This window comes from Brachyistius frenatus, unplaced genomic scaffold, assembly GCF_029030835.1.
Source record: "Brachyistius frenatus isolate BFR_SWC_R1_liver_20210118 unplaced genomic scaffold, ASM2903083v1 Contig_553, whole genome shotgun sequence".
NCBI lineage: Eukaryota > Metazoa > Chordata > Actinopteri > Embiotocidae > Brachyistius > Brachyistius frenatus.
In genome coordinates, this window is record NW_027211152.1 from 3,340 (window position 1) to 17,500 (window position 14,161).

The 14,161-nt window shown below is 43.9% G+C and overlaps 3 protein-coding genes and 1 pseudogene across 3 annotated transcripts in view; 1 reads left to right on the forward strand and 3 right to left on the reverse strand.

Moving 5' to 3' along the window:
* Positions 1–227: 227 nt before the first annotated feature.
* Positions 228–3,001, reverse strand: LOC138614705 (tripartite motif-containing protein 16-like; annotated as a pseudogene).
* A 679-nt stretch (positions 3,002–3,680) lies between these two features.
* On the reverse strand, positions 3,681–6,653 carry epdr1 (ependymin related 1). The gene is made up of 3 exons (XM_069688271.1): positions 6,318–6,653; positions 5,516–5,724; positions 3,681–4,692 (listed from the first exon to the last, which is right to left on the reverse strand). The coding sequence occupies exons 1-3, from the start codon at positions 6,551–6,553 to the stop codon at positions 4,499–4,501; spliced, it is 639 nt and encodes a 212-aa protein (XP_069544372.1). The 5' UTR covers positions 6,554–6,653; the 3' UTR covers positions 3,681–4,498.
* A 294-nt stretch (positions 6,654–6,947) lies between these two features.
* Positions 6,948–9,387, forward strand: nol7 (nucleolar protein 7). Its single transcript, XM_069688270.1, has 8 exons — positions 6,948–7,157; positions 7,411–7,471; positions 7,554–7,609; positions 7,734–7,759; positions 7,843–7,921; positions 8,128–8,252; positions 8,540–8,617; positions 8,996–9,387. The coding sequence occupies exons 1-8, from the start codon at positions 6,964–6,966 to the stop codon at positions 9,067–9,069; spliced, it is 693 nt and encodes a 230-aa protein (XP_069544371.1). The 5' UTR covers positions 6,948–6,963; the 3' UTR covers positions 9,070–9,387.
* Positions 9,388–10,191: 804 nt separating this feature from the next.
* Positions 10,192–14,161, reverse strand: part of ranbp9 (RAN binding protein 9) — an 18,210-nt gene continuing 14,240 nt past the window's right edge. The window contains exon 14 of the mRNA XM_069688272.1: positions 10,192–14,132. Coding sequence (XP_069544373.1) covers positions 14,002–14,132 — 131 coding nt within the window. The 3' untranslated portion in view covers positions 10,192–14,001. The remainder of the gene's footprint in view (positions 14,133–14,161) is intronic.

Sequence of the window (14,161 nt, forward strand, 5' to 3'; positions counted from 1 at the left end):
TTTGAGAGAATTGAGCCCCAGCTTCCCTGAGCTTTCCCGAGTGTTCAAGCGGACCATGTGCCTTTTTGGGAGCACATACTTGTGCGAAAAGCTCTTCTCCACCTTGAACTTCATTGAGAGTCTTCAGCAGGCAACCAGCGCTGTCAGTGGGCAGAGTGCTCCCTCTGGTGGTCAGTTTGTGAAACAGCAGCATCATGTTGTCTAATTCAACTCAGACAAATGGTGGATGAAGTATTCAGAACATTTATTGAAGTAAAAGTACAAATACAGCAAAGAAAACAAAGATACTCCATTACAAGTCAAAGTCCTTAATTAAACAGCTTACTCAGGTAAAAGTACAGAAGCGTTAGCAGCAACATTTAGTGAAAGTATTAAAGTAAAAGTGCTGCTTTGTTCCCTCTGAATAATCTATATTACTATATATGAAGCAGTGAAAGAATTCAGCTCCTTTATTTCAGAAAAAGTTCTGATACCAGACTGAAAATACTAGAAGTCCTGCATTCAAAACCTTGTTGAAGTAAAAGTATCGTCAGCAAAAATACACTGAAAACACAAAAAGTAAAAGTACACACGAAGCAGAAAATGTTCCCTGTTAGTGTTTTACTATTATATACATGATGTTTGTAGATTCATATTGCTGCTGGATTAAAGTGAATTTTACCGTCATAGTCACTGAAGGTTTTGCTCATTTCAACTACTTTATATATTGTTGATTTGTAAAGCGTCATATTGAACCAGATCATCACATATTTGGAGCGTTGCTGTCCTGTGAGAACCACGTATCTAAGAAATAAACACCTTTTCAGCTTTGTCAGGTTTTTAAAATAGTTAATTTAGCAGGAGAATCATCTCAGTCCATAAAAGAACATTTAAATCTCTTTAGTTTATCAGAAAATAATTCAAAATTCAACTTCACCAAATTTAGAGATACGTGGTTTTCACTACAGGAACGGTGTGAAAAGAGCTTAAAAACAAGAATAAAACATATTAACATGAAGATAACAACTATCAAGAAGACGTCCAGGTGACGCCCATAATGCTTGATTGACAGCAGATCTTTGTTCAGAGCAGAAACGCCTCAATGATGGAGAGAAAATGAAATGGAAAATGAAAATGCAGGTTTAAACCCACTGAAACCTGAAAGACTTCAGTTTATTTCAGTTTACAAAACTCAGCAGAGTCTCCAACGAAAACCAAACCAAAACCCAACGTGGAGCGGCTGAGTGAACGTGGTCTGGACTCTGTGGAGGAGAGTCATGGTCTCAGAGACGCTGTAGAAGGACAGAGTACCTGCACTGTGATCCAGGTACACCCCCACTCTGGAGGATGGAGGACCTGAGACGGGAGTTTCAATGTTGTTGTACCAAAAACTGTTATTGTAACAATTTAATGACCAAGATTTGTCATTACGTCCAAATCCACTTTCCATCCAGCTCCCTGTTCTGTTGATATTCTTGTATGCGACTGCTACATCAACTCTCCTCCTCTCCTCTCCACCTCAAAGTAACAACGTCCAGTCAGACTCTCTCTACTCAGGACCTGACAACATCTACTGAATCTGTCTGGATGATCAGAATAAGACTGATTCTGATCCATTACTGTTACTTTTCTGTTCCCATCAGATAATAACATCTCTCTGTTTGCTGTGTTTGGATCCAGTGTGATTTCTTGTGAATATCTTAAGAATCCAGCTCTGGTCTTTGGTCCTGGTTGTGACAGTAAAACGTCCACTTCCTTCACTGACACTGAGATCTTCTTCCATTCTTCATCCAGAACTTGCTGTAGTTTATCTCTGACCTCTGACACAGCTGCTGTCACATCCTGAAAGTAGGTGAGAGGACGGATATGGATGCTGGATGAGTCTGTAGGCTCACTGAGTGCTGACACTGAGGGGTAGTTGTGCAGGAACTCGTTGTGATCCTCTGTGTGTGAGAGCTGCTCCAGCTCGGCGTCTTTCCTCTTCAGCTCAGCGATCTCCTGCTCCAGCTTCTCCTGAAGCTCTTTGACTCGACTCACTTGGGTTTCCTGCTGGGATCTGACCTCCTGCTTCACATCGCGGCTTCTTTCCTGGAGGAGACTCATCAGCTGGGTGAAGAGCTTCTCGTTGCCCTCCAGTGTTTTCTCAGCAGACTGATTGATGTCCTCCACCTCCTGCTGAAGCAGCTTCACATCTTTCTGTCTGTCCTGGATTTTCTGCTGGACGTTTCCTCGACTCCCCTCGAGCTCTCTCTGCCTCTCGGTCCTTTCTGCTGCAGCTGAGACGGTGTCGTGGTCTTTATGTTCCTCCACAGAGCAGAGATAACAGATAATCTGACGATCGGTGCGGCAGAACATCTTCATCACCTCGTCGTGAAGAGAGCAGATGTTCTCCTGGAGCTTCTTGGAGGGGTTCACCAGCTTGTGTTTCTTGAATGTTGCGGCATCATAATGAGGCTGAAGGTGTTTCTCACAATAAGAAGCCAGACAGACTAAACAGGACTTGACAGCTTTCAGTTTTCTCCCAGTGCAGAAATCACAGGCCACATCTTCAGGTCCAGCATAGCAGTGATCAGCAGGAGCAGCTTGGAGTCCAGTCTTCTTCAGCTCCTCCACTAAAGCTGCCAACATGGTGTTTTTCACCAGGACAGGCCTCGGTATGAACCTCTTCCTGCACTGAGGACAGCTGTAGACTCCCGTCCCGTCCTGTCCGTCCCAGTGGACTTTAATACACTCCATGCAGTAGTTGTGTCCACATGGAAGAGTCACAGGATCCTTCAGTAGATCCAGACAGATTGAACAAGAGAAGGTTTCTCGGTCCAACTGAACTCCTTTCTGCTCCATTTCACCTCTCAGCAGCAGTGACTGTGTGAGTTTCACTTCCTCAAAGATAAAACTGGTTTCAGCTGATTTAAATATCATGTGACTCTGCAGCCAATGAGGACGTCAGCTCTTAGACTCCACCCATGTTGGCTCCGCCCATCTTCCAGCTGCAGATCTGATGGAGGGAACAAGGAAACGTGACAGACTGCAGCTGCTGAGTTTGAGAGCAGTAGTTGAATGGGAGTCTATGGAGCCGGAGGGTTATTTGGAGCCGACCTCTAGTGGCACCCGGTGGTATTGCAGTTTAGGGACCTTCCGCATCGGTCTGCGTCGACACAGTTTTGTTGGGCATCGTTGTCTTTCCACATTTTATGTATTGAACATGAGGTGTGCTGACACGGTGCCTGCAGCTTCAGCCTCATCAAATATTTCTAGCTGGTAGCTTTTCACTGTGAAACCACGTTAGCCGGCACCAACAGATGTCTGTCGGTACGTGATAAAACCAAAATACGAGGACGGTAATTTTACTAGTTTCCAAGTAGTGGCTTTTATTTTTTACAACAGTCAACAGATCACACACAGTCGAAGCTGTATCACAACACAGCTGATTGTAACCGGGGAAACCAATTTATTAAGCTCTGGGATCGCGCCTCGTCCCCTCATCCATAACGAGGCACTTTTGATTGTTTGACGGAATATTTAGATTTTTTTTTTTTAAACATTTTTTCAAACTGCCTTTCACCAGCAAAAAAAAAAAAGAGCAAATGCTAAGATGCTAGCTGAAACCCAACTGTTAGCTGAACACGATCCTGGTACCTTAAAATTGATCATTTAATAATTTAGTCGCTATAACGACACTAAAAGTCACTATTAGGTGTTTAGGAATCACAATATTATCCTTCGGTGAGCTAGTTGGTTTTGAAGACTCATTTGACCTGATTTTCCTTTCGTAAAATTAGCAGCAAATCAACAAACATTTCTATAAAACATGAGGTAAGCATTCAAAATCAGTCACTACGAACACTGAGCAGTAGTGTCCTCCCCCCCCCACACCCCCCCAGACAATAAGTGTCTGAAATCCAGTTTGTGGCAAGTAGTTAAATTTTCAAATTAAAACCTTTCACTCCACCACGTTTCTTCGACAGGTTTAGTCATTTATAGTTTAAGATTTAATGCGTAAAATAACAAAACAAAAAAAGATCGTAAAAATACAATTCGCTTAAAAAAAAATTGTAATCCGTTGGTACCGTCCATTTGAACCTATTACAAAACAAAGCAGCGTATAATTTGGTATTTTGGGGTAATAATTAAAAAATTTCACGACAAAAATTAAAAGATTCAAAAGAAAAGTCATTTTTAACAGAATAACCCCCCCCCCCCCCCCCCATTCAGAAATCATTCATCATTCATTCAGATTCATCTTGTGACCCCCGTGGAGGGGCCCAACCCATGGGTTGAGAACCACTGCGCCATGTTAGCTCACTGTACTAGTTGAATATCAGTCCCGAGGGTATATTTTACAGCAGTGTGAGTATTTGATGCTTTAGGTACATTTAGCTGATTCTATACTTTTGACTCGAGTACGATTTAATGCCGGATTTTTACTTGTCGCCGAGTATTTTACAAACTTAAGTAATGAAGTACTTCCTCCGCTGCCGCTAAAGCCTCCGTCCAAAAAAAGGCGAGACGCGTCGAGGCCTCAGCAGGCCGACTCGGCCATCCTCTCGGGCCGCGCTGATTGACAGGTGCCGGGCGGGGTGAAGACGTCGGGGTCGCTGATGCCCAGCTGCAGGTTGAAGAAGCGGGTGGAGGTGGTGACGCTGCTGTTCTTGGTGTAGGTCTCCTGCACCGGGTAGCAGTCCTTCAGGGTGTAAACGCCCACCCAGGTCTCATCTGGCGGGGGAGAGACGAGCAGAAGTTTCAGGCAATGGAGAACCGATTTCATCGCGAAGCAGCCGCGGGAGGAGTTGAATGCAAACTAACACGGACTTAAACCGGGAAAACTCTTGATGCTGCTTGATTTGGGAAAAAGGCAGCAACTCAAAGGGTGTAAACCATTTTAAAATACCAAAAACCACAGCAGCAACACTTCCTTACTTTGCACTAATAATAATAATAATAATAATAATAATAAACTTAAAAGTATAAAAGTGGACAAAGGTTCTGAAAAGTAAGGCTGATGTAGAAGTGCAATACCACAGAGAGACCACTAGGGGGCTGGCTCCTGCAAATACAAAAAGTCCATTTGGCCACGCCCATAAGCAGTTTTTGAGCATGTTCAAGCCCAAAAAGGTGATTCGTTTGTCGGGAACAATTCTTTGAAAAAAACAATAATAAACATTTTCTATCTGTTTTTTTTTAAATTTATTTATTTTTATAGCGTTTATTGATTAAGGAGATCCGGACTCATCAGTAACGAGAAGCACAAGAAGACTGGAAGCTGCCGTTATATGAAGCATACGTGGGAATATTTGACCACAATTAGCTTAATTAATGTCATTTTCTTTATTTTCTATAGGTACTAACGTCGTGGAAGACTTAAAGGGCCATTTCACCAAAAATTGCACGAAATCAAATGTTAAAATACTGTTTTACATTTTTTTCTTAATTAGATTTCATTTGCAGTGTTGTTTATAGCTTTCATCCAAGCTTTGTTCTTTCTGTACAAAGTCAGAAGAGTTGCATTAAAAAAAACAAAAAACAACCACAGACTTACGCTGGCGTGCCGGCTTCCTGTCCGACCACTCCTGAGCCTCCAAGTTGTCCCCGGGTCCGCCGATGATGTACTGGTCCTCGAAGGTGGAGTTGTCCGGGATGTCGAAGGGATCCCAGGCGTCCGTCAGAGCGATCTTCGAGCACTCCTTGGTTTTCTGGTCAATCTGGAACATCACCATGCTCTGATACAAGAAGATGTACTCAAAAAACCTGAAACAGACGAGAAGCAGGACTTTTTGTTTTTTAGGCCAGAAAACAAAATAAAACTTTTTTTTTTTTTTTAAATCTCAGTATCACCTCAGGAAGTTTGTAAATGACATAACTCAAGATTAAATTAGGAGTACGTGGCGTGTTGGTTGAACTCGAGGTAAACTAAATGAAATCAGAGTCCATTAACAGGCTGCGGCCTTGTTTACCAGACACACAATCATTTCACAACTCCTGAACTGGAGTAACCGGCAGAGACTCGGTGGCACGCCGCGCCCGGTTAAATATAAAAATATACATAGGTAAAGTACATAATGTGTATTTATTTTTCTTGTTGGTATTCTATCCAATGATTTTTTTTTTTAATGTAATTAAACATACCTAATGTAGTGTCAATATATTCTGAATATTTGACAACTATTTCTAATTCAGATCAAATAAATAAAAAAACAAACACATTATTTATTTATATTACTAAAGGAAAAATAATATCTTAAAAGTTTGAGGGCATTTAAAAAAATTTGTTTTTTTAAATCTCATGAACTGTTTGTTTACAGCACACAGACTATAAAACGTATTATTTGTTTATTTTTTACCTCTGACACGGGGTGTGTTTCTTGTTCTGCTGCAGGACTCGGATCCTCTGGTTCAGGCCGTCGTAGGAGACGGCTGACCGGCTGTTCCTGCCGGTGCTGTGGTCGTACTGCACCCATCTGCCCTCCCACTGCAGCGGGGCGAGGCAGGGCCCGGCCGTCCGGGAGGCTTCCAACCGCGGCAGGCCGAGGACAGACGCCCCGGCAGCGGCCAGAAAAACGAACAAAAGTCGGTGCATTTCCGTCGGGGAGGGGAAACCTAAACAAAACAGGGTCCCGTTAACCGCCCCTGCTGATGCTCGCGTAACGGGGCTGCACCTGCTGCTGACAGGCCAGTAGAATAAAGTGGAGACGTTGTTCCGATTGTGGCTTTCAAAATAAAAGCGAGGATTAAATGCAACTGAAATAAAGAGGCATTTTCCTCCAGATTAACGCCCTCCGAAATAAAACAATAAAACAGTTCCAGCCGTAACTTAATAGTTTTATAGGAACATATAAAACAGGAAGTCTAGCAAAATTACAGTGTCGACGAGGAAATAACTTATTTTGTTAATCAAACGTTCTTGTTTCTAAGCCCCGCCTCTTACCGGCGCGTTTTGTTTTAAGCGTCTGGCGCATTTTGATGACGTCTCGTCGCCTGGTACCAAACATGGCGAAGAAGCAACGTGGGAAAACGGCCTCGTCGTCGTCGTCGATAAAGACGGCGGGCAGCGAAAAGGCGACAGACGGTTTCAACTTGGTGCTCGAGTCCAGCGACGACGACGCGCCGGAGGAGGTCTCGTTTAAGGACTCGAAGGCCGAGGCCCTGCGGAGCGTGAGGGCCGCGCTGGACACGGCCAGAAGGTAGCGTCACAGCTAGCACGAGCCGACACTCCGTTCAAAAAAGTCGGTATTAAGGAGCTTTATATCGGAACCGAGCGGTATAAATACACCGCAGGTTATAATTCAACACATTTTCTAATTTATTAGGAGGCGCTTTTCACATCGGCTGCTGCAAATGTCACTTTTGTTGGTTTATTTTTTTTAATTTTTAACAGAATCTTCAGCTACCGCCGGTTTGAAGATGTTTTAACGAAACAATCTCCCACGTTTGCAGAGAGAAGGAGCTGCTGAAGGAGAAGAGGAGGAAGCGGCAGGAGTTGTTCCAGGAACAGAAGGTAATAAGGCACTTTCTGTCTGCTGGAGTCATTTGTGAATACGAATTATTACCAACTTTACTTCACTTCTCCTCTTCCGCAGAAAAGAAAACTACTTCCGGCGGACGTGTTGGAGGAAATCGACTCTGCTCCTTCAAAGTAAGACTCGCTCTTTTTTTTCTTTTTTTTTACGTTAAAACATTTTCTCCTGCTCACTGATTGCTTCCACTCGTCTTTTTTTTAAAAATTTATTTATTTATAAATATGTATTTTAATTTTACAGAAAGCAGAAAGAGCCTGGAGATGAAGGTAAAGGGAGCTTTCACATCCTTCTTGTCAGACTTTAAACATTCAAAGAGTTCTCTCTTAATTCATCCTTTTTCTTCATCCAGCTGAAGAGGAGGAGGAGGATGAAGAAGAGGAGGAGGGAGAGAAGACAAAAAAGAGGAGGAAACTGGCACGTGCCCGAAAGTATGTACTTACACTTTAAATGTCCACTTACTTTTGCAAGAGATGAGTTAAAGCTCAGCATATGGCCAAAAGTATGTGGACGCTTTTGTTTTAGTTCCAGCAGATTTTTTTTTTTTAAATATAATCGATCGGTTTCCCACAAAAAAAATTCAAGCGCCTCCCGTCTTTTAACCGAACTCTCATTGGCATTTATTTATTTTGGTCAGCATGAAGGGAAACTACACTGTGATGACGACGGCGAAGCAGCGAGCGTCGGCGTCCTTCCAGCAGCAGGCGGCCGAGGACTTCGTCCGGTCCAGGCTGTACGGACCAGAAAGCTGCAGGACCACGAGTAAGATAATCAGTCCTTCTGTTGTTGTTGTTTACATAATTTTGTGAGTATCGGTTTGCAAGCTACACTCTGTGGCAGTAGTCTGTAAAGACGGTGATCTGTCTCAATTTGAGTTTTGCTACAGCGACGTTCCCGTCTACGTCCCGCCGAGGCGTCCGCTTCTCCGGGCTTCTTCGCCGCGGACACGACGGCGACATTTCAGGCTTTTCGGCTCAACGTATTTTTTTTAATTAATTTATTATTATTATTTATATTTTTGTACGTTTTGTGTTCTTCTGCTTTTCCAGGTAACGAGCTGCTGTCCCTCCAGAACAAGAAGGGCACGAACAAAAGTGCAGCGGTGCAGTTCGTCAAGAAGGACTGGGGTACGTTCAGTGGTGGAACCGATATTTTTGATGCTCCATTTCCTGATTTTTATTTTTATGTTTTTAGGGCCTGAGCACCCTATCGTAATTAATTATTATAATGGTTCTGCGGAAATAAAATGGCGGCTTTAACGTGCTCAGAAAGTCATGAAATTTGGCACCCCCATCAATCGTGGTGAAAATTTACATAGTCTGTAAATTTAGATTGTGGGCGTGGCCAAATATCTTGGCACCATGACCTAAACTCAACAGGAAGTCTGCCATTTTGAATTTAATGGCCATTTTTGGCAATTTTGCCACAAATATTTGTCAGTCTTAAAACTTGGTTGTTTTTTTAACTCTTGGTCTTTCTTGTCTCTCTGCTGTCTGATCTTCCAGCCTCTAAAGAAAAAGCCAAAGCAGAGAAGATGAAGAAGAGGTGGATGCACAAACGGCAGATTTCTTCCTGCTGACAGGACAAATGGACTGAACTTGGTCTCCTTTGACCGGGTGGGGACGGACGGAGAACCACCTCCGTACGTCCCAGAGCAGCACCGACTTCTGCTCGCTCATGGCCGACCGTCACACACAAGATGGAAGACGTCGTTTGAGCTTCCGGTTGTGACTCTATAACGCCGACGCGGCAGCAGCCTGAATCCTTCAGTTCAAGACTCGAGGGAAAGACTGAGATCAAAGTCGTTTTCTCTGCTGAACAAACCCATAAACGGTGTTTAGCACAACTTGAACATTAAAAAAACAACCTCGTGAGGCTTCAGTTCGAGGTTTCTCCTTTTGTTTATGAAACGAGACATTTGTTCACACGTGAAGTGAGTTTCTTTAAGAACAAAAAAAATACAGTCAAGTGTTTAAAGTAGGATTTCTCTCCGTGACATGCTGTTTTTTTTTTAAGATTTATCAATAAATGCTTTTTGTTCTTGAGTTCCAAGTATTTTTTATTTTTTTTTAAACAAAAATTCCTTTGGCCTCAACTTTACAGCTATTAAATGAACTGAATGAGGAAATTTTTGACTATTATTGATGACTACTTAACGACAGAACCATCTCAATACCAATGATGAAATATTGTATATTGGGGTGAAAGTTCAGTCTTGACTCCCTTTACGACCTTTCGTTAGTTGAAATTAAAGCCAAAACGATCAATAAGTAATTTTTTATGTTCCGCAAATGGTCTCCTCGGTTCCTAAACATTTACATTGTCAAAGGGTGATGAAACTCGGTAGTAAACATAACCTCTGTCCCAAACTTGTCGCTGCCATCAAATTGAAAATAAGCATATTTTCTCCATTTCTATGGTGGATTTTCAATTAAATACGGGTTTACATGCAAATTAGCGTATTCTTAACCCATTGTTACCCATTAGCCCGGTTATCTGAAGGAAGGTCGGTTAAAAAACAAAAAAAAGGGCCCAGAAACTACATATCACCAACTTGGGGTTTAGAAAGGTTTTGTGTTCAGAAACACTTAACTGGATTATTAAAAAAAAAAACTCTCACATCCACGAATTCCCTTGTAAAAGCAGGACAAAAAAACAAAAAACCTCGCGCTCCAGGCGTCACGCAGCATCCACACAGATACCATCGTCATTTGTCATTTTTAATATAAATCTTTTCACCCTCACACAAATTGCACATTTTTTTTTGTTTTTTTTTTCTCCAAATGGACACACACAGTCAGCAGTGGACAACTTACTGGTTGACATCTTTCCTTAAACACCGTGAACTGGCTAAAAAGGAGGAGAAACAAACAAAACAAAACCAAATAGAATAAAAAGGAAAGACATCTAACTTGATCTTACCACCACTTTTACTATGGCATGCATAGGTTTCAGACCTTACTCAGAAAAAGAGACAACAGACAATTTTGTCTAAGAAGTTTTTTTTTCTAAACGATTGCCGTGACTGCTTGCGATCCGCAAAAATAAAAATAAAATAAAAGGGAAACAAACCAAGGTACAGAAAAGCTCGTGAGGAGGAAATGTCAATGCCGGCCCCGTGGTGGGGGGTGGTGGTGGTGGTGGTGGTGGTGGGTGGAGGAAACTAGAGGAAAAGATGGATGATGGCGAGAAAAAAAACAACTCTGCATTTCCTGTTTCTCTGCAAGCACGAACACACAGCTGCAAAAAAAAAAAAGAAAAAAAGCTCGTCCTCTGAAAACTTTGGGTCGGGTCGGGTCGGGTCGGGTTCGGGGAACCAACGGAGCTGCTCGGCGATACTCCCGTTTTTCGCATCTTCGTCGGCGACGCTTTTAAGAGGACCGGAGAAAGACCCGATGAGCAAGACGTGAAACCAAGAGGGCGGAAGAAGCTCAACTCTGGAGCCGACGACGCGTAGAGACGGAGACGGAAACGAAAAACTGCCGGACTTTTTCAAACTTTGAAGAAGAGATTGCTTAAAAAAAAAAGAAATCTCCGCCCGAAGAGCAAACGCAGAGTTCAGGGAGAACCGAGAAGAAAAACGTCTGACTTCGAAACATTAAAGTCGAACTGAAATTAAAGCTTTGGTTTGGTTTTACTGGTTTCATTTTTGAAAGAGAACATTTATTTATTTTCGTGTCAGTGTCACGCTTCGCTTCACCTCGGCGTGAAATGTACACGCACGTGTACGTTGACGTGGATTTATTTTCAAGAAACCTTTTTTTTTTTTAGCTTGACGACCGCCCGTCTGTAAATTTGTTACCTCGCGGTCTCAAAACGAAGCGCTAAGTTCGACTCCGTTCTTCTGAGTTTTCTAGTTCGGTCATTTGAGGTCTCGACCGCCGCTAAACGCTAGTTCGACGCTAGCCGGGGGGGGAGGGGGAGGGGGAGGGGGGGGAAACCCGATAACGTACGTGAAATTATAATGACGGCGGGAATTAGTGCTACGGTTCTCTAGCTAGGCCCAGCTTATTTGGCGTTCACTTTCCAAGTGGAGTACGAATTTAGCAGCTTTGAGTGACGCTCAAATTTGCAAAACATCTTGTATTAGCGTTTCTGGTTTTCTTTTTTAATAATCGAAGTCGGCTCCCGATCGTGTTTGTTTGTTTGTTTGTTTGTTTGTTTGTTTGTTTCCCCCTCCTGTAAGAATGTTTGGTTTCCTGAAGGTTAGCAGCTACGTTACAGCTAGTCAAGCGCAGGAAAAGATGACCGGGTTAAGTTTTTATGGATAAAAAAAAAAAAAGAAAAAAAAAAGGTAAATCTCTGAGGAGGGAAAAGTTTCTGGTCGACGAGTACAGATTAAAAACAACAAAAACAACAACAACAACAACAAAAAACAGTCGGCTGTCTGTCAAAAAAAAAAAAGAATGATTTCAGTTCGACTTTAAATCCAACTGCTGACTTCACACGTCTACGTTAATCTGGCCCCGAATTTAAATCCGAGGAGTCGAGTCCGCCGGCGTTTGGGAGAGGGGGGGGGGGGGGGGGGATTAAACAAAAAGGGACATTTTGGTCTCCTGAGTTGTTGACGGGTTACAGATCAGCACAGACATCGATACGAAAAATAAAGATGAACAATGTTTGCATCAAACCTGCTGTGCAGCTCGGGGGTTTATGGTGGAGGAGGAGGGGGGGGGTAACGAGTAAAATGAGGTCGGAGGTCATTGCAGGGTTCCTACACGGTATTTTCCAATCTCCCCCCCCCCCCCGAGATTCTTTTTAAAAACAAATTTCCCTCAGATTTTTAAAATTGATGGCGGTTGCAGTAAATGGCGGATTACTTCAAGTACAGCGCGTCTCGTGTTTCACGACTTTTTTTTTTCTTTTTTTTGTTACAGACCTGGAAAAATTGTCAAATGTTTCAACTTCCCCGCGTAGGAACCCTGAATCAACCAAACAGGAAACAGAAAAAAAAAAAAAAAAAAAACTTGTACGGACTAGGGAACGACCAGCGACGCCTCCGGGGGAAGGAGGGGGGGTCACTGGTGTCGGTACAAAGCATTAAAGGATTGTTTTTTTTGTTTTTTTCTCAATGATTTCCATTTCATTTGATAACTAAATATCTTGCTCTATTGATATAGCTCCATTTTGTTAAATTCATATATAAACGTTAACATGTACACACGGGTAATCGGGTGGAATCGGGACCTTTATTAATAATAAGTCGGTGGAACTTGCTCTTGCTGGCGCTCGACAAATATACTGTGAATGCAAGTAACAATAATTAATATGATAATTAGAATAATAATAATAACAACAACAACAATAACAACAACAATAATAATAATAATCATCGTTGTCGTCCGCGCCGCACCTCGTCAACCTGGAAAAAACTAAAAACAAAACAAGAGCCAGATAGCTACGCCTCCCGAGTATCCCCGCCCCCTCCATCCCGCCCCCTGTCCCGTCCCGCTCCGCCCCCACCTCCCCTGAATTTGTCCCCAAAGAAAAGAACAAAAAGATTTAAAACGGGGAACGCCGAGTCAAAAAAAAAAAAAAAAAAAAGTAGATTCTCTCTGGCTTCTTCGAAGTCCCGAGTCCACATGCGTCACACAAATCACCGCCGATGTCCTGAAGTCAGTCGAGGGAGGACGGGGGAGTGAGAGGAGGTCGGTGCGGGGAGGGAGGGGGGGGGGTACGGTGGTGACGGAGAGAGCCTCGCGTTGGCCGGAGTTCGAGCACTCGGCGGAGAGATCGGACTCCTCGGCGTCGGCCGGCCGGCCTCCGTGTTTGGTTTGCGTGTGTCACGTATGTGCGTTTCAGCCGGTTTCCAGGGAGCGTGTGAAAGGGTGCTCGGCCTCGACGCTTACTTTCCTTTCGTTGTACGCTTGGTGTTTTTTTCCTTTACGTTTTGTTTCACCAGGGTTGTTTTGTTTTGTTTCACCAGTCTGTCTGTCCGCCCCCCCCCCCCCACCTCCACCCTCCTGTCCCACCCTCCTGTCCCAGGACATGCGAGCGGCTGAGCATCTGCGGCGGAGTCCACGCAAGGTTCGAGTAGTTTCAAGTCGACCGCTCTCGGCTGCCCTCCCCTCCCTCCACCCGCTCTCCCCCCGCCGTCAGTCAAGCGCAGCCTCGGAGGGCCGGAAGAGGAGGAGGAAGAGGAGAAGCAACCAAGGTGGAGGTGTAATTTAATATTTACCACAGAGAGAGGGAGGTGGTGTGTGTGTGTGTGTGTATTCTTTTAAAATGACTCCAACGATCCCGTCCAGAAACGTCTCCGGGTCCTCGGTCGGTGGCGTTCGTGTCGATTCGGTAAAAGCAGAAGCAGGCGAGTGAGATGGTTAAAACTTTCTACAGAGTTCGTGCGGAGGAACGTCTCCTCGGCTAATATATAACTACACAGGTGGAGAAGGAGGTGGAGGGGGAGGCGTTTCTGGACAGGCTCTCGAGAGTGTGTGTGTGTGTGTGTGTGTGTGTGTGTGTGTGTGTGTGTGTGTGTGTGTGTGTGTGTGTGTGTGTGAGTACGTGGGGGCTAGTGCAGGTAATCGTCCACAGAGGCGAAGGCGCAGGACCCGCTGCCAGTTCGTGCCATGATGGCGAGGCACTGGGCGGCCTGACCCACGGCCTGGGCCAGGGGGGGCTGCTTGGGCAGGTTGTGAGTCTCTGGAGAGGGAAAAAGAAGGAGGAGGGGG